Source organism: Falco peregrinus, chromosome 7 (assembly GCF_023634155.1).
Source record: "Falco peregrinus isolate bFalPer1 chromosome 7, bFalPer1.pri, whole genome shotgun sequence".
NCBI lineage: Eukaryota > Metazoa > Chordata > Aves > Falconiformes > Falconidae > Falco > Falco peregrinus.
Genome location: NC_073727.1, coordinates 21,646,408 through 21,665,320, shown reverse-complemented (window position 1 = coordinate 21,665,320; position 18,913 = coordinate 21,646,408). Strand labels below are relative to the sequence as shown.

Here is an 18,913-nt window from a genome sequence, read left to right as displayed (position 1 = left end):
ATAAAAATGTAATTCTGACAGTGGAAAGTTGGTTTTTTTAAGAAAGCAAATTTTGTGCTATTTCTGAAGATGTCAGACTCAGCATTCACTTTATTGAAGCTGGATCCTGACAGGCAGTGTTTTCTCTCCAACTCATACTGGTTTTCATGAGTTACCATATGGAGCAGTTGCTGCTTAGATCTGTAATGATGTCTATCATTACAGAAGTTCAGGTTGTTGTTTAATTTGTTGATTACTATGAAAATTAGGCTTAAAAACTTCAACAAATGTTGAAGTTGTTCTGAAATGGTAGAAAGCCTTCAGAAGGGACTCATGTTTTTGGAAGTGTAAACAAATATGATAAAGAATTGCACTTTGAAACAGCAGCATTCTGTGGTGTGGTAGTTCTTAATACCTTAATTAGGAGGCAGTGAATTACTCCTATAGTGTGAACAAACCTGGTGATTAATAACATTGGTCTTATGAGTCCCCCAGATTAGCTATTTCTGCTCTTCACAATCTTTTTCTGCCATTGTCACCATTTCTGCCATCAGTAGTACGTGGTGACAGATCTTACTCTTTAATTTGTTCTCCATCTCTCCACACTTCTACTTCTGTCTTGGTTTGACTTCAGTGGTTGTTTTCTACCTGTTATCTCTGGCAGGCTTCTAGTGGGCATGGGAGACATCTTGTCAGTAAGAACAGGTCATTGCTTCTGGTCTTCTGTATTCTTTAGCTTTTTCCTTTAGTCTTGAACAATGAGCTTGGTCTGTCTTAGCTGTTTAAAATGTTCTGAAAACCTCCCTCCTTTTCAGACAGCAGCAAGATCATTTAGGTGATACAGAGTTCTCAGACTGCTCCTAGCAAATGAATACCATCTCTGTCCACCAATCAAGAAGGCAAAATGGAGTGACTTTACCATGTGAGCATTGCAGTCTATCATGTAATACTGTATGGATTCCATTCTCTTTGGCTACTAGGCTGTCTGGAGAGCAGGATGTGCTGTTTCACCTTGGTACTCTTGTTTTGAGCCCCTAGCTCACTGGGAATGGACTAAGTGATACTGCTTTTACTTCATGACCTCTGACCATGAAGTAGAATGCATATTGTAACATTACTGTTTGTACAGCTCTGCTGTTCTAATTGGTTGAAATAGTTTTGATACAGATGTTTTTTGTTTCAGAATATATTGAGAAGATAGGAGTGGAAAAATAGCTTCCTGTTCCTAAAGAGTGTCATCTATTTCCCCAGCAAAACCTGCCTTTCCTGATTGATAGTTTGTTACTTTTCTAGCTTGTTCTTAACACCTTCCAATGATAGAGATGCTTTGGAGTCCCGTGCAAAGCTAAGGGTCTACACTGGATGTTTTAGGGCTGATGTTTTGTTTGTCCTCGGGGGGGGGGGGATGTTTATTTTGGTTTTTGGGGGCAACATCGTTTGAAAATACTTAGATTGTGGTGTGCTGCCTTGATGAGAAGCTAGTGTTTAAGCCCAGATCTGATTGAATTGAAAACGTTTCCCTGTCTTGCTGGTATTCCACAGTTAGCAAAACTGAGAAGCTTGTATTCAGCTCTTCATACAATTAAGCTATTTTAAATACGCTTCTTGCTTTTGTAATATTTTTTCCATCCCTGCCTTAGCATTTATCCTTGGAAAATGCCTACTCCTCAAATTCACCACTACTACTTTGCCACTTTTTTTGAAAAATAAAAACAAGGTTGTCTTGGACCTATAGATAATGTTAGCTAAAATGTGGCAGTAAGGTGACAGTGAATAGCTATGCAAAAGACAAGAATTAACAATTGTTGTTAGTGAAGGCTGGATAAAAAGAAAGCCATCGTAGCCTGAGATCCTTGACAGCAGATTTGACATCTAGCCAGCAGTTCCCTGTCCTGTGTTTTTGTAGTTTATTCCTTCTATCAGGGTATAGAATTTTCTATTTGTCCAGTAGTTACTCTAATGAAAGAAATACAAGAATTACAAGACTTTAGGCATTTAAGAGCTGTTATTTCATGGTCTCTGCAAACTCTGCCAGCACCGTACTAATTTGCATAAACCTTATGTTTTTCATAGAAACCCTGGGGCCAGCAGTAACATTTTTTTATTTAGGGGTTTTGTTTGTTGTTTTTTTTTAAATGACATCTTATATTATGAAGTACAGATTGGCCTGAAAAAAAGGATCATTGATCTGATGCCCTTGGCACTGTTCAAAATTTTACAAATATATGAAGAGGAAGCATAAAGTTATTTCAAGGTGTTCCCAAAGGGCAGTAGTCATAGACAGCCACAGAAAAAACTATGTGTTAAGGAGTTTGCAGATTAAATACAGGATAGTAAGAGTCCTGTCTCCTTTTATAGTTAGAAATACTTGAATCCTACAGTGCTGCAATCCTACTTCCATAAAACATCACATCAAAGTACATCACAACTTTTATTCTTACCTGATTCCCAAAGTTACATGAATAATATTAGCAGAAAACAAAGAGCACTAAGGAGAAACTGGTGTGTTTTACTTTTTGGAAGTTGGAAAAAAATGGAGAAAAATTGTTTTAAGCAGTATTAGAAATCAAGAATGGGTGCCAAGTAACTTACTGCTCTAGGGAAAAGTGAACTTTAAATAGGGAACTGTGTTTATCTAACCTGCCACAGGTGAGTCATTTGAGCAAGGCAAACACTGGGCCAAAACAGTGCTTACTGGTATGGAATTCTGTGCTGGCATACATGACCTGCTTCATGTGTTTGAATTGTGCACACTCACACAGTGTTATATGTGCAAGTAGTATAGACTGAAGTTGATCCTGGTGTCATATTACTTGTTTCTTAAAATTCTTGCTGCACTCTACATCTGTTGTTTGGGGGGTTTTTTTGTGGGATGTGACTGTGAAAATGCAGTAGGCCATATCTCTTGTTCACTGGAATGGGAATAACTTCCTATTTATCTGACTTTTATGAGAAAGTATTGGCTCTCTTGATTTATCTGCTGAGATTGTGGAGAAATAAATTTGCAGCATAGTTTATGTAAATAACCATAAACAGAGACACATGAAGTTTAGTCATGAAAAGAGTTAAATTTTATGCAAGAATCTCAGAGAGAAATGGAGTTTTACTTCATAGACAAAATTCACAGATTTTAAATGTTTCCAACTGAAAACTTGCTGTAATTTTCCCTTTTTGTAATAATTAGCTAGCTGAATACTTGCTATGATACCTTTTGGCTTGAATAGTTTGGAGCTGAAGTTCGTTAATTTGTTTAAACTATTGTCAATAGGTATGTTTTGTTTGTGGATATAGGTGTTGCTAGGGATAGAAATATTGCTGTCATGTTTATAAGTATATGTTAATTTAGGTGATGACTTAAAACTTTATTTTCTTTGTAGTTATTTGAACTGCTAGGCCCTGAAGGTTTTGAACTCATAGAGAAACTGCTACAGAACAGATCTTTGATTCTGGAAAGGTCTTTGACTTGTCCAAATGATAACAGGTTCCAGACACTGCAAGGTAAGCAACTACAAAATTTTTATTCCAAACCAGATACCAGAAACTGTTCAGTTGTATTTCAAAGAACAGTACTGTCTATGTGTATATAAAAAGCACAGAAAAAAACCCGGGGAGGTGGGGTTCATGTATATACGGGCTTAAACAAAGAAATTGGGGTCTGGTTATACAGAGGAAACAAACATGTATTGCATATATTTATTTACTTTTCAGCTGCTTATGGGCATGTGTAATTTTTAAACTTATTAACTGTTGCTCGTTTTCTGTTTTAATGGATTACTCTGGAAATAAGTTGATCTTTGGTTATTCCTCATCTGCTTTCCTGCTTACTGTCTACTTCTTGTACTATGATCAAATGTGGGTCCTGGCACAAAAAAGCACAGTAACAACCACGTCTGAAAAAAATAAAGTTAAGCTTAAGGATCGATGAGTGAGAGGAAAAAAAGGACCTCAGGTTTTATACTGTGTTTTTTGTTTTTATAATACAAAGGCTAATTCTTTTAAAATCCATTTTACAAATTGCTGTTTAAAAACAAGTCTTCTCATTTTCTCCTCTGGCAAAAATAAATCTTACTGTGAATAGGTTGTGACTTGGCATAAATCTTACATGGACATAGCACCATGCAGCCCATTGCATGTTCACAGCATACGGAGTTAGAAAAATGTGAAAAAAACCTGGTAATGGTGGAGTTATGTATCCTCACAATAATTAAAAAATGCAAAATAATGCATTTTTTAATACATTTATCTTAAATGAAATGTTATATAAGCAAGTGTTTAGGAGTTTATGCTGATGGTTAGTCTAAACTCATCAGAACAACTGTTGTTTTATCTGTTTGTAATTTCCAAGTGGAATGTCTTGCTAAACAAGGTTTTGTCTTGGTGTTTTTTCCCTTCTCAAATAATCACGTAATAAAAAAATTAAAAATACATTCAGTAGAAACTGAACGATTACTGTTTTCCTCCTACATGCAATTTTTAGTTCCACAAGTATTTTCTTCTCACTTAGCAGAAGTAGTATTTTGGAAGCTTTTATGAATTTATTCTTCACTATGCTATCAGTAAAATTACCACAGTAATTTCTGCTAGAATGTGGAGGAAGAATATTTTCAATGTTGTGCTTTTGAGACAATAGGAAAATGTTACTGATTGTATGCTTTTTTCCACTGATGGGAGAACCCTTCTTTCACTGTGGTAAAGAAGTCAATGATGTTCAAGTACCTTCTCTGAAATTGAAGATGCTCTACCCCAAATTCAGTTTATTAATTTTAATAATGCTTTATTTTTTTAAGTTGATCAAAATGGTGTTTCTAATGGGGAGTGAAGTTTTATCTTTCCAGAATTGCATTTAGGGAAGGAAGTCACTTATGTCTGCAGAAATTTAGTTATCTTTGAGTAATTTCTGTCTTGAGTAAATAAGCACAAGTCAATGAACTGTACATGTACTGCATTTTTGTAGCATACTCTATTATTTGATTATTTCATATGTAATTTACCTCATGGCAGTAAAGATTGTTGTGCTTATCAGACAAATCAAGTAACACTTCTTTGTCCTGGTGTGTCCAGTCTGAATTAAATTTAGTCAGGAAATTGCATCATTGTCTCCTTTTAATACAAGAGAAAGAGTTAAAGCTACAGACATGATGGTATTGAATGTGGACATTTTGACAGTTTATTAGAGTCGATTCAATGCTATTTAGCAAGTTATAGTCACCTTATCCAGTATGTATGCTGTGAGATGTAGGAGTTTCACCACAGGTGAAAACTGAAAATTAAGTGGCACAAATTGTTCAAAACATCAGTCAAGTGGGTTTATTTGATGAAAAAACATTTTCAGATTTTTGGCTTCAGAATTTGACTGCAAAAGTACATATGAAATGCAATTGAATTAAGTATGTAATATGCAGTCAAACCTACATAAACTAATAATCTGCAGAATTTTGAAAACAAAGTTTAAAAACACTGATATACTTAAACCAAAACAAATCTCTCCAACCCATTGCATATAAAAGCCTTGGTTGTATCTTTGGTTTTGGCCAGTAATGGCCTTGGAATGGCAAATGTGACTGGGCTTTTTCAGATTCCCTGCTCTCCTAGATTTATTACTGTAGTTGTTTTGTGGTTCTGATCCTTTTTGATTCAATCATGCTGCTTATCCATGTAAAGGGAGGGAGTCCTTGTGGTTGTATAGATTAGAATTTCTCTTCTCACTTGTTAGGGAAATTACATTGTGAGTACACTTTTAATTGTTATGTGAAGAGGTTGTTTAAAAAACCCAGCCTGTTTTAATCTGATTTCACACCATTCTACTCATCAGTATACACATGTAAGAGAAAAGTTATGTGTGAAAGGAGACACAAGTGGTGTTTCCACTGCTGATGAAGTTATAAATATAGAAAGCCCTTCCTTTTGCTGCTAGCCCATCCTGTTGCTTTTGGATGAAGTTTTGTTTGCTTAATGATGGTAACTTTAAACATCCTACCTTTGGGACATGAGCTGATACTTCTTTTAGTTTCTTGAGGCCAACCGCTGCACAGTCATTTACATAAAATTAAACTGCCTTTAAGCATACATGCCCCACCCCACCCCTGCCTAAAAAAAACCCAAACCCTCCAAAAAGACCAACAAACATCAGAAAACAAATCTTCAGAAGAAAACTGAGAAGAACAGAGATGGAATGCAGTACTTACGGATATGCATACCTGTTATCATATTGCAGAACAGTACAAGAAGTTTATAGGAGAAAATGCTAAGCCCAATTATGGTTGTCAAGTTACAATTCAGTCCGAACAAGAAAAACTGTTACTGAAACAATATCGTCGGGAAGAAAAGCGAAATGCCAGAAAAGAAAAACAAGCTGGGGAAGATGGAGAAGTTTCTGGAGAAGGACTAATGTGCTTTGATCCCAAAGAGCTGCGGATGCAAAGGTAATAAATGCCAAAAGCTGAGAAATGCTTCTGTTGTAAATGCTACTTCAGCATATCATAACAGTTTATTTTGGTTTAGTTTGCTTTGGTGATTAGATGATTCTGACTTCAAGTCACGTTTTATTACAAGTGTAGAATTTTTTTTTAATACGAAAGCCTAATTTTCAGGGAAAGAAAGCAGTGATCTACTTAATGAGAATCTTCCTCATTTCATCTATGTGGGTTGGAGATGCAGATTAGAGGGGTAGGCTTTCTTTCTTAGTTCCTTTATCCACACTGCTTGCTTAAGATTTATGAAGTCTATACTAAATCTATCAGAACTATCTTTCTTTTTTTCCACTAGAGATTAATGGGTACTATCTTCCATGTTGTCAGCTAAAGGTAGTGGGAGGAGTAGGGGAGGGAAAGTATATGGAGCAAATAAGCTGCTGTATTTTTTGTTGAGAAAAATACAGCGGGACTGGTAATGGTGAATACATGTGTTGTATTGTTTAAAAAGAGACAAAGCTGCATTTAGGAAAGTCTTGCACTTACTGGATTGCACTTCTAATTTTTATCTAAACAGTCTGTTACAAGGACTTGGTTTAACTGATGCCAGATAAATAACACTGTAAAATTCCTTTGTTGATTATTTTATGCAATGTTTTTTTCCTTAAATTTCCTCAACGCTTGCTCTGACTTTAATATAAGATATTCAGGTTTTGTAATGGGTAATAGGCAGAATTATTGCAGTTGTTTTTCTGCTCACAGAGAACTAGCGCTTTTGAATGCTCGAAGTGTGCCAGTCCTAGGCAGACAGAGAGAGATGGACTTTGAAAAAATTCATTATCCACATGTTTATGATTCCCGAGCTGAAGCTATGAAAACATCAGCATTCATTGGGGGTGCAAAGGTACGTGTTTGGTGCATGACCCTTCTTGAACAGTACATCTTTCCCAGTGAATAATGTGCAGCAGGGTTCTCTTTGTCCCCTTAGAGAGTCTCCTCATCGGAGTCCAATGTATGAAGCAGTGCTTCTTTGCAGAGGGTTTTACACACTTTCATATATTCTGGTTTTATTTTGACTGTAGAAGAAAAAAATCTCATTCTCAACTACTGTGTTTTTATTTCTAGGGTCACTTAATTTAAATACTGTTTTTCTCTTTCTGTCTTTTGGAAACCATTGAATAGACTTCCACAAAATGAATGCTTTATGAAATGCTAGACTTAATGGCTTTTGAAATTTAATAAAATGGAGTTACCTTTTTTGTCTTTTGGGGACTATTTTCTGAGTAGTAAACCTGATTGTTTTCCATATTGGGGGTTCAGTGCTGCCTATAAAATGAATCAGTGAGAATTGCTTCTATTTTGGATTCATTTTTGGAGGAAAGTGATAAACCATTGTTCAAAGTGTGTTATACATAATGACACTTTCTGTTTTCATACTTTCAATTAATTTTCCTGTAATACTGGTTTAGGTGTTCTTACCAGAGGCAGTTCAGAGAGAAAACAATAAAATGTATGAAGAGGTGAAGATACCCCATAGTGAGCCAATGCCTATTGGTATTGAAGAGAAAATTGTTTATGTTAAAGACTTAGATGAGGTGAGTAAACCATTTAAATATATTAAATTACGTTTTGCTTCATGTTAAAAATATTTAACTGGAAAAGATTACCGGTTAATACTGTGATGTGTAATGTGTAAGTGCAGCCAGTTAGGTTTTGCTACTAATTTTGAGAGTATTTATTGGGGAATGTAGTTCAGTGATAATAATCCCTTTCATGATGACTCAGATTCAAGAAATTTCTGCTCTAAACTACTTGTTCATGAGTTGCAATTCTCAATTCTTTTGGCATTACCTGTTCAGCTATCTATGGTTCTGAGCTGTGATCTGAATCACTGAAATGAAAATAAGATATTATGGTGATTCTGTTCTTTTTCTGGAGACCACATGCAGAAGTGAGCCTGGGCTTCTTTATCTTGACTTGTATAGATTGGCTTGTGACTGCACTGCGCTATTTTGCAGTCCATCAGACCAGTCTTACAGTATGATGCAGTTGTGGGGGTGTTGAGTTACAGTGTTATAGACTGTATGGGGTTACAAAACCTTTTGGAATAGTGCTTCTTTAAGCAGAAGCAAAGCTTTGATGATAGACAATAGAGGGCAGAGAGAGAAGATGCAAGTAAAACATTTTAACTTTTACTGATTTAAAATGGTAAAAAAGCTGAGGTAAGGGAACTATATTTGTTGTTACTATTTACAGTCTAGAACTTGTGGTACTTCATCACGTGTACCTGCTCACTCATTGTATATGTCGGATCTGTTGATGAATGGGAGATTTGCTGTTGACGTGGAACAGGGACATAAAGAGTGAACTTGTGTGTACATATGAAAAAGGTTTTATGTTTCTTAGTACTTCAGCAGCATACAATATGGAAAAATGTTTCCCACCTTTTTTCTGTGTGGGAAAACAGGAAATGAGAATATAAATCTAATAGTTATCTGGAATACTTCATTGGGGTTCTGAGTAAAAATTATGTCTTACATACAACTCTTAATATTGAAGACAGTTTAATTTTAGAATCTGAAACTATTCTTTTCTGCTTGGGTGACAGTACCTAATGTCATGTTTATGAAGTGACTGACAGCTTAACTAGATAGAAAAGTTGAGCCACGTTAGCTATAAAAGTGACATTTTATATGACAATTTTCAGCATGACAGCTTTTTGCAATGAAATATCTTTCTCCTAAGCTAAATACTGCCTACTAATCTGTAAACTTTTTACTTCTTGTACCAATATTTTCATAGAAAATAACTTGTTTCAGAAAAAAATATAGTTTAGACAGAAAAATAAATATCTAAAAGAAATTTTTAGCAGATTTTTACACATTTAAAATAAATGTTAAAAAATGCATCATTTTTACTAATTTCACAAATAATTAATCTCCTTTATAGATTGTGTATTGTCAAGAGATATACTTTTCAGTTTTACAGTGAAATTTTGAAATAGAAACAATCTACTTCAGAACTTTACTCTTGCATATGTTTCCTATTACAGGAGATTGAATACAAGTATCAACAGCAAATACAGTTTAGTATGTTTGAACACCTATATATTTAATTCCCACCCCTAACTTTGATATCAGCTTGCAACAAAAGATGACAAATTTATGAATGTTTTTTCAACTGCAGGACTTGTCATATTCCTATTTTTGTTAGTGAGACTCATAGATTTGAATCTTGTTGAATAGTGCCTTTTTCTCAGTGAGGTAAAGAAGTTGAAATTGCCAGCATGTCTGTTGTTTAAGATATACCTGGTCAAGACATAAATATCTTGGTTAGGGTGAAATTTCTTTTTGCTTCCTTTGTATGTCTGTTATAGATCTCTGAGATCATAAAATCTTGGTTGGTACTTAAAATTTTTACCGATTAACTTGAGTCAAAGTGCAAGAAATTTTTCTGTCAATGTATTTTATTCTTTTTGGTGAACTAGGATAAGCAAAAGCAGCAAAATAATGGTTTTTAGCTTTATCCCTAGCATATATAGGTGTTTATAAGATAGCTGCCTTAATATTTCTGTATAGATATGTTTGCAGGATTATCTAAGCAGATGGGCAAGGAGGAGAGGTGACAGTAAATATAACTGTAGATAGTTCATAGCAGCATCTAAAGGCATCATGAGGAAGTTGATAGTTTTGCTACTGTTCACTATTATGAGATGCCATTAGTGGTAGGGAATCTAAGTCTACTCTCTGTTAGGTTGAAGCCATTATCTCTTGTCCTGTCGCTACAGGCCCTTATAAAAAGTCTGTCCCCATCTTCCTAATAAGCCCCCTTTAAGTATTGAAAGGCCATAGTAAGGTCTTCCCAGAGCATTCTCTTCTCCAGGTTGAACAACCCCAACTGTCTCAGCCTGTCTTCATAGGAGAGGTGCCCCAGCCCTCTGATCATCTTCATGGCCCTCCTCTGACCTTGCTCTAACAGGTCCGTGGTATTCTTATGCTGGGGGCTCCAGAGCTGCATGCAGTACTCCAGGTGGGGTCTCACGAGAGCTGAGAGGGGGAGAATAACCTCCCTCAGCCTGCTGGTCATGCTTCTTCTGATGCAGCTCAGGATTTGGTTGGCTTTCTGGAACAACCAAACTGTCTGTGGTTGCTGTTACAAGGGTATTTATCACAGCTTTCCAAGCAGTTGCTGTTTTAAGGAGAAATCCCAGTGGTTTTAAAGATTATAAATATTCTTTTTCCTTTGAGCTTATTCATTCAGTTTTCATCTGTTCTCCAATTCACCAGTCCTATTTTTGTTAGGTTTGGGTGAGTTTCTTGCCTTGCTGAGAGCCAGTTCTGGCTGTTTCCTTGCCTCAGGTACTAATGTTTGTTAGTCCTGACATTCAAAGACTCAAAATCTTGGGGGTTTCTAAGGCATTTCTCCTTGTAAAATTATCTTTTTACATACAGAAAATAGATCACTTTTCTGCTTTTCAAGAATAGTTTTACTGACTGACTTTAAGGGTTAAGCTCTTAAGTTCTCTTTTGCCACAGAGCCACTGCAAAGAGGGTGAGGAGGAGGTGAGACAGGTCAGAGCCCCAGGTGCTCAGCACAGTGGGGGACAGGAGTCATCCCTCAGCTTTTAAAGCTGTAGGGTGTCAACCTGCTGGAGGGAGGCCAGCTGTTATGAATTGCCGGTAAGCTTTCTGGAGCTACTTTGCCTATGCAATAGTCGTAAAAAATGGTGATGCCCTTTGTTTGCAATTTACTTTTTTTGTAATAACAGGCTCTGTTCTGTAAGGGCCAGTTTTCTTTCACTTGCTGTGAGAAGCTGTGACTAGATAGCAGAAGTGGAAATGGGTTTGCACTACAGAATATTTTGACCTTTCTATTTAAACACAGGTCCTGTTTGAAACATGAGGCACATCTGTGGGACATACGGGTCATTGCTTCAGGTACAGAGTACAGCAATTTTTGTACAATAAGAAAATTGCCTAGGCCTTCTCCTGGGTCCTTCTTCACCTGCTAACTACCTAGCCCAAGTTTGGGGAGTGTAGGTAGTAAGGAAAAGTACTACACAGCTGATGTTCTACTTTCTTGCATTGTAGAGGGAAGTCTGCTTCTACTTAGATTTCATTTATGGAAAGTTATTTAATGTATAAAGGGAAGAAATGTATATGCCATTCATAATACAAAGAATCTTACATCTTGATTTGAAAATTTCCAGTGGCACCTTTGCTCGTTCAAGGTTAAAAACCTGAACTGCATCATTTTCCCCCAAGGGACTGAAGGGAAGTAAACCTCACTATGAAGCGTGACCAATAAGAAAGAGTGTGAGAAGAATAGTACCAATACAGAATAAAATTAGTTCTTCACTAATGATTAGTATTGGGTACGTTGACAAGAGTGGATCTGGGAATGTACAAAGACAGACCAAGAAGCTGTGCTGTATAGCTTCATTATATGTCTTCATTAACTTATTATTCACATTACCTAACAGGTGAAAATTCTGTTATACAGCTACTAGTTTGCGTTTGTGTCACCTCTGTCTTTTAACATACAAAGGAGCTCTGTGAGAAAATCTGTGAGGTATAGACATAACATAATGGTGGTTATGAAACTAAATTGTCAAAAAGCTTAATTTCGTTTTCCTTTTAAAATAGGGAAGGCAAGAATTAGTCTAAAATGGGCTAGTATGTGTTGTTTCCAAAAATGTTTCACTTTCAACTGAATATTAATGTGAGAATTTTTGAAGTATCATAGGAGCTTCTTTTCTTTTTGGTCTGTATGTTTTCATTTGAACAAAGATAATTTTAAGGATTCTATTTCTCATGAGTTATGTGACTTTAATCACATTGTCAGCAGTTTGGGTGGAATATTAAACCATGTAATGTGTACTGCACCATACACTATTAATTTTAATCTTCAAAGCTCTTAAGGTCAGAACTAAGTTCATGATAAGGAGTTCATTTATATTTTGAACTGTTAGACAAAAGTTAAACTTCTGGATCATGTAAGCTGAAGTAATCTTTCATTTTAGATGTTTTTAAGTATTAGTTCAGGTAACATATTTTTTTCATTTCCTGAAGTTGATGTAATAGGTTGAGAAGAGATGAGAGAAATATATTCCTCTAAATATTATTCTAACAGCATTTTAAACAACTGCATTTTAACCCTATTTAAACATGTATAGACTCATTTTCTTATTTGATTCTTTTGTATAAACATAAGAGAAAATGACAGAACTTCTGTGAACCAACACCAAAGGGAGCAGCAATGCCTTAAACTAGCACAGATGCAAGAAGTTCTTATAGGATTGGCAGTGTAGTCAAGATGCACCTTCCACTGCACTCCAGAATGAAGAAATAACACATTTTAGCTAGGTTTGGCACTATATTGTCAGAAATTTTATGGTTGGTATTTTCAAAGTAATTATTTAGTTTTAGTTAGAGCCTCCTTGGAAAGGGTCAGAGCTTTTCTGAAGAGTTTAACTTCGTGATTAAAGTATTCCACAGGCAGTTTTTTCTAAGTGTCATGGAATCAGTGCCTGTAAGAATACAGATGCTAAGATGAAACTTGTGAACAAACTGACAAAGGTCCAAATTTTTGTGCTTAATCCTGTTGTGAGCTGCAAATACAAGATTAGGAGTGGCCGATGTTTCACAATTTAGCAGCCATAAAATCATACTGTAGTATCTGTCATAAACTGCTGATATTATTACTCTCCTACTGTGTTTTTCCTTTTTCTGCTTTGTCACCCCTGCCTTTCTACGCTATGAACTGCTTTTTACCTCCTGCCACACTCTAACTCTACTTGTGGCATCTTATAGTATTTATTTCCTAGTCCCTTTGAGTTGGGAGAAGGAGCTAGTGATTCGTATGGAGGGTGCTGTGCTGCTGCTCAGGAGCATCTCTGGTGGCAGGGTGTGCTGCATCCCATAAAGGAGTTGCAAAGGCAAAAGGTTCTCACCTTACTGCAAGGCAGTAAGTCTCACCCCCAACTCAATTTGTAGATAATTGTTCTTGGCATTTATTATTATTTGGAGAGCTGTGTTTTCACCGTAGTGCAAGCACATGTGGCTTATAAGAGCTGGTTGGTCACAGCAGTTTAGTCTGAAGTATTATGGTACTGCTACTTCCAAAAGTGGCATGCTAGCTAGGTTGTTTCAATAATGAGAATCTAAAAAATGGAGTAAGCGCAAGCTTAGATTTATTAGCTTTGTCTCTTTGACATGCAGCTTGACCATTAGTGAAATATATTTCTTGTACTTCTGTAAAGGTGGTTTTGTGCAAGCCTTTTTGCCAAATAAATGTACCTTGAAAGTCATAAACTCAGGTCAGGGAAAGTTCCTCTTCAAGACTGTGAAAACAGGTTTAATCTAACAAATTGCTGTTAGTGAAAAATTACTTCAGCTTTTTACCTAAAGTGGGTGTTTAGGGTAAGATTTATTTCTTTGTTTCATGTTATTTCCATTTCCTTTTACTAGCACTACTTAATGATCTAAATAAGACATTTTTTTTTCCTCTCTGCGTTGTGAAGGAATTATTACAAAATCAATATTTTCTTTCTTCCTGTAATGTTTTCTTGTTTTTAGAATTGTACAAGTTAAGTCTACTGAATAAGTATGGATGTTTTTGCATAAATTACATTTTTCACATCCAGAATGTTGGACCATTTGTTCCTAAGCTGATCTTAGTGTATATTCCAGTTGCATATTTTCCAAACAGCAATTGACAGTTGGACTGAATTGAATATTCAAAAAAATATTTTTAATTGTATTGAAATCTGTCACTTATCCAATGAAGTATACTAGAAAAATGTTCAGAAGAAAGTTTACAAGTTCTGTAATCCTTAGTCCCAATGTAAGACAAGAAAAAAAAAGTGTAGGTCAAGATACAGTAATTTTAATAGCTGGTAATGTATATTAGGAATTGCAGTCTGTCTTCATATTTCATAAGCAGGGTCCAAAGAAGGTAGAATATGTGCAATAAGAGGTTAACAAGAATATTTGAGTTAAGATTCTACGTTGATATTAATCTAAAAGTGTATGAGTTATGGCTTAATTTTCTTCAGTATGCGTTAATGAGTATTTTATCATTACTTTAGAATTCCAGGTGCAATATTTACAATTTCTGCATCAAATTGTTCGAGTATCTAACTTAGCCTCAGCTGAGGCACTTGTGCATTGTTTTGTGTAAACTGTCTGAACAAATACTGTTGCTTTGGCCGAAAGCACATGAAAATATGTGCTTTGTGCCAAACCAGCAGTTTATTGTCTGTCTTGTGTAAAATTAAGATTTTTTTTCTGTTAAGAAAACTCTATTTCTTATTAGAAATGGTTTATTAACGCTTCATCAAAAAGATCTGTGCTGTGGTGTGCAACCTCTAAAGTGGTATTCTGGTCTTAAAATTTACCTATAATGTCGTGTTGGAGAAATGCAAACATGTGCTCTGATGCTGACTACTAATTCAGTGTTTGAAGACATTTGCTGTACTTGAATATAACTCATTGAACGTAACATTTTTAAAACATGTATCACTTGACTGCGGCTTTCCAATTTTTAGATATCATTATACTGTTTCCTGAATGCTAAATAGTTCTTTTCCTTTCAGCAATAGAAAACATCTTACCGTTGTGATAAGTATCTGAAAAGTATTTTGAAAAATGCTTTTACTTTATTGATAAAGCCGTTAATACTACAGATGATTACCATAGCATTTTCCTGGATTCATAAAACCTTTCTATTAGTTTAAATACTAGTATTTGTTTGGCAGTAAGATGCTCTTTTTTTGTTTAACAGAATCACTGATTTTATTGTATACTAGATTATTAACCTGATTTAATTTGGTTAACATCTTTAAAGCAAAACATATGTAAATACTTTAAAGAGAGAAAAAGACTTGATATGGCAACATCAAATAGACTTGATTTGTTAATTGAAATACAGGTACGCTGCAGTGATAGCAAGGATTTATGAATGTTGTAGTACAACTTTGTTGTAGTACAACTTGAATTTATGTCAGAATGAAACGTGAAAGTCTGAATTCCTTGATTTAACATGACACATTGGATGTCCCAGCTCCAGTGAGGCAGAGTTCTTAGGAGCAAAGCTTGGGAAGATCAGGGATTATGACTACCCTCCAGCAGCCATGAGTTTGACAAACTGAAAACCAACACCAAAAGGAAAGATCAGGAATAAAGCAGGCAGACAATAAAAGAATAAACAATGTAATCAAGAAATGCTTTATAGATGGATAATTTTCTCTGATAATTTGAGATTAACATTCTAAACATGGTTCCACCTATATCTGTCGCCTGAAATGAGAGGGTTTTTGCATCTCTGAAATCTGTATCAAAACATGTAATGGGGGTTTCCTAGAACATTAGAATAAGAGCTTATGCTAGTGCTAATATGAGAAAGAGTGAACTGTCTCTGAAGAGTTGTACTGAGGATAAAGATTTTCTTTTTAAAGGTAACAATAGTAAAACACAAAAAGAAAGCAAAGTGTCATCAGGTATAGTGATACCAAAGTTGTTATAGAAATGCAAAAGCAAGAAGTAGAGACTGACATCTTGTTTTCTGACAAAACACATAATACAACGTTTCCCCCTCCCCGAGATACACATCCTAGGTGTGTGCTAGTTCTTAAGAGCTGAACACAGTATTGGATATGTTCATGTTTTAGCAATGTCATGGGTATCCCCCAGAGCATTTTATTTTGTAACATGTACAGTTATTTTAAAATAACATTGTGAAATGCAGTGATACCTGGCAATAAGGATTGTCATATACCCTTAGCATTTGAAAACTGTGATTTTTGGTTCTGCAAAAAGGTGTGTTTGACACTATTATAGTCTTTGAGAAGACCTGCCTATTAACACAGGATGAGAAATTGAACTATTTTCTCTGAAACATCTCTCCATTAGGCAGGTGTGACATGACTGGACTCTTTGCCTTAATCCATGATGCTTCTTCCATTCTTAGTCCAAGATTGTCATAGTTATTAAAAAAATGGTAATATATAAATGTTAGATATTTAAAAATATATTTATAATATATATATATACACACAACACATGTATATAACATATATGGGGGTATATATGTATTTCCTATTAATGCAGAGTTGATTTTTAAAGTAACAGATTTTTTTTAACAAACCCATCACCGCTATTTTATATATCCTCCCGTTTGCTTCCCTCAGCTTACCAGATTTTTACTTTGTTATTTCTAAATAGAAAAAAAGATCTGTATGCAAAAAAGATAGTCATGCCAATCTGCGTCCCTTATACAGATGTATGTAGGATGTAAAAAGGAGAGGAGGATGGTGAATAATTCGAGAGAGACAAGAACCAAAGTATGATCATATGTCAGATTTTATGAAAAGCAAAAAGCAGCTTTCACTGAGCAGTAGCCCATACATTCTGAACAGTCTGTGTCAACCCACCATTGTGGAAGTAATGCCATAGTTCACTTTTGGGGTGGGGAGAAGTGAAGGTAAAGGAAGCAAATATGCTATGCCGCCCATGAGTTTCAGAGCTAGGTGTTATATAACTGATCAGATGTAAGCCTGTATTTGCTCAAACTACATCCTCCTTGGCCTATTCATATGATGTGGGTTTTATTTTTGGTGTGACATTGTGAATCAAATCACTGATCATTTAAAAGCAGATCATTTTTACAGAAATTGGAAAAACGTTCACCAGAGAAATATAATGAAAACCGGCTTTAATTATTGTCCCATAAGAATGGGAAGAAATGCAGATACTTTCTTAAATTTTTGTGTTACCAGAATTATTGCAGAAATTCATAGATAACCATTTGCACCCACATACTCAGATTGTACATTTCACTGGTTTTAAAAAAAACAACTAATGCAACAACTTGCCATGTAACCTTTTTCTTATTCCAAAAGAATGTTTTCTGTCTAGCTCTGTCATAAACCTCTGTTTTTGTAGGCTGAACAGCAGGTTTATATGCTTTGGTTTGACACTGGGCAAGTTTGATTCCTGTAGAATCAGGCTGAATGAGGGTTTTCTTCGCAGTATGTGCTGTCTTAGCTCATCTACACAAATTTTTCAGATTACTTTTTCACAAAGATGAAAAACTACCTTCTTTTTTTTGGCCAATAGGTTTCTTACTGCTATTCAGCTATAACCTAATGCTTTTCCCTGTCTTGTAGTGTCTTAAAATTGCTTAAAATATGATCTGATTACTTGTTCTCTAAATTGCCTTTGTCGCAGTGTAAAGACATTTTGTAGTCTTGTGCTTTTATTCTTTTTAAGATTATCAAGACTTTTGTCTTTTTTCATTAAACATCAGTTTCTAAACACTATTAGGATAGTATAGTGTACTACATTATAGCTTTTTTTTTGGTGTTGGCTTATCTGTTTACATACTCATCTAAGAGCTTTTTAACATCTTAGAAGTTTGACAGTTGTGTTACGTGAACAAGCCACATTTAAGACACTAGAGATGTTAAGGGTGGCAACAATGCTATGGAAAACTGATAAATATGCTCTTAATTGTGTCAGTCTGGGTTGTGATCTTATGCACGTTTTTATTGTCAAAGGCCTGATATTAATGAAAACGTGAAAAGCACCGATAAGCGTAGATACAGCAAGGAAAAAATCCTTGTGAATATAAGATATTACTTTCAAATGTCCTTTCATTAGTGAGATTGTAATTGAAACTTAAAGAGATCTTCTCATTTATATATACTCTGTTTATTCTAAGTACTAGTAATGTACAACTTCCTTCATTGAAAAGAGCTATGTAAAATCTGAGTTATCTTTTCTTGAGCACTATAACTTTGAAGTCAAGAACAATTAATTGACAGCATGGGTCAAAGTCTAATATGAGAATAGATGTACTGTTGAATATAGAGAACTTAATTTCTTTTTGTCTGTTCTTTAAACTAGCATGGCTGTGTATAATACACTAAGCAAAAATTGCTGGGAAGTGTTTTTTAGATACTGTCATTCTTACACTTATTTGGTATTTTGGTCACTCCTTTTCATGCAAATAGTAAATAAGAATAGGGAAATGCACTTTTTAATATTAACATGAGGCAAAATTGACTGCATCTGACTTAAATAAAATGTTAAGCCTGTTTCATTTTCTACACAGCTGCCAAGCGTGTGTATTTTGTGTAGTGCTGCCTCTGAAACGGTTGAAAATCTGATGGGAACACTTACAAAGGCAAACTGGTAAAGGGCACCAGCTGCTGAAAAGCACCTGCTGAGCCACTGTGGGAATAGATGCATCTGCCTGTAGCTACAAGTAATCTAGCAAGTACCTGGTTTTACCTGTCAGGATTTTAATCTGTGTAAAGATTCAACTACTTAAACTAATTCTGAATGCCTAAAGAAAAGAAAAAGGAGGGGGGGGTGGGCAGGTGGGAGTGGTTTTTTGTGCAAAAGAGCTCCACTTCTCAGCAGTAGGAGCCTCTGAAAGCTTCTCATTTTCATAACTATCTTATGTTTTTGTTTTAATAAAATCAAACCCAGATATGGTAGCCAAAAGCCTCAGTTATGCTG

General features: G+C 35.3%; 1 protein-coding gene across 1 annotated transcript in view; it reads left to right on the top strand.

Annotated features, from left to right (window-relative positions):
• The window catches only part of ASCC3 (activating signal cointegrator 1 complex subunit 3), a 280,977-nt gene that overhangs the window by 47,064 nt on the left and 215,000 nt on the right, over positions 1-18,913 (top strand). The window contains exons 5-8 of the mRNA XM_055809674.1: positions 3,357-3,477; positions 6,194-6,401; positions 7,152-7,293; positions 7,859-7,984. Of these exons, the coding sequence (XP_055665649.1) occupies positions 3,357-3,477; positions 6,194-6,401; positions 7,152-7,293; positions 7,859-7,984 (597 nt within the window). The remainder of the gene's footprint in view (positions 1-3,356; positions 3,478-6,193; positions 6,402-7,151; positions 7,294-7,858; positions 7,985-18,913) is intronic.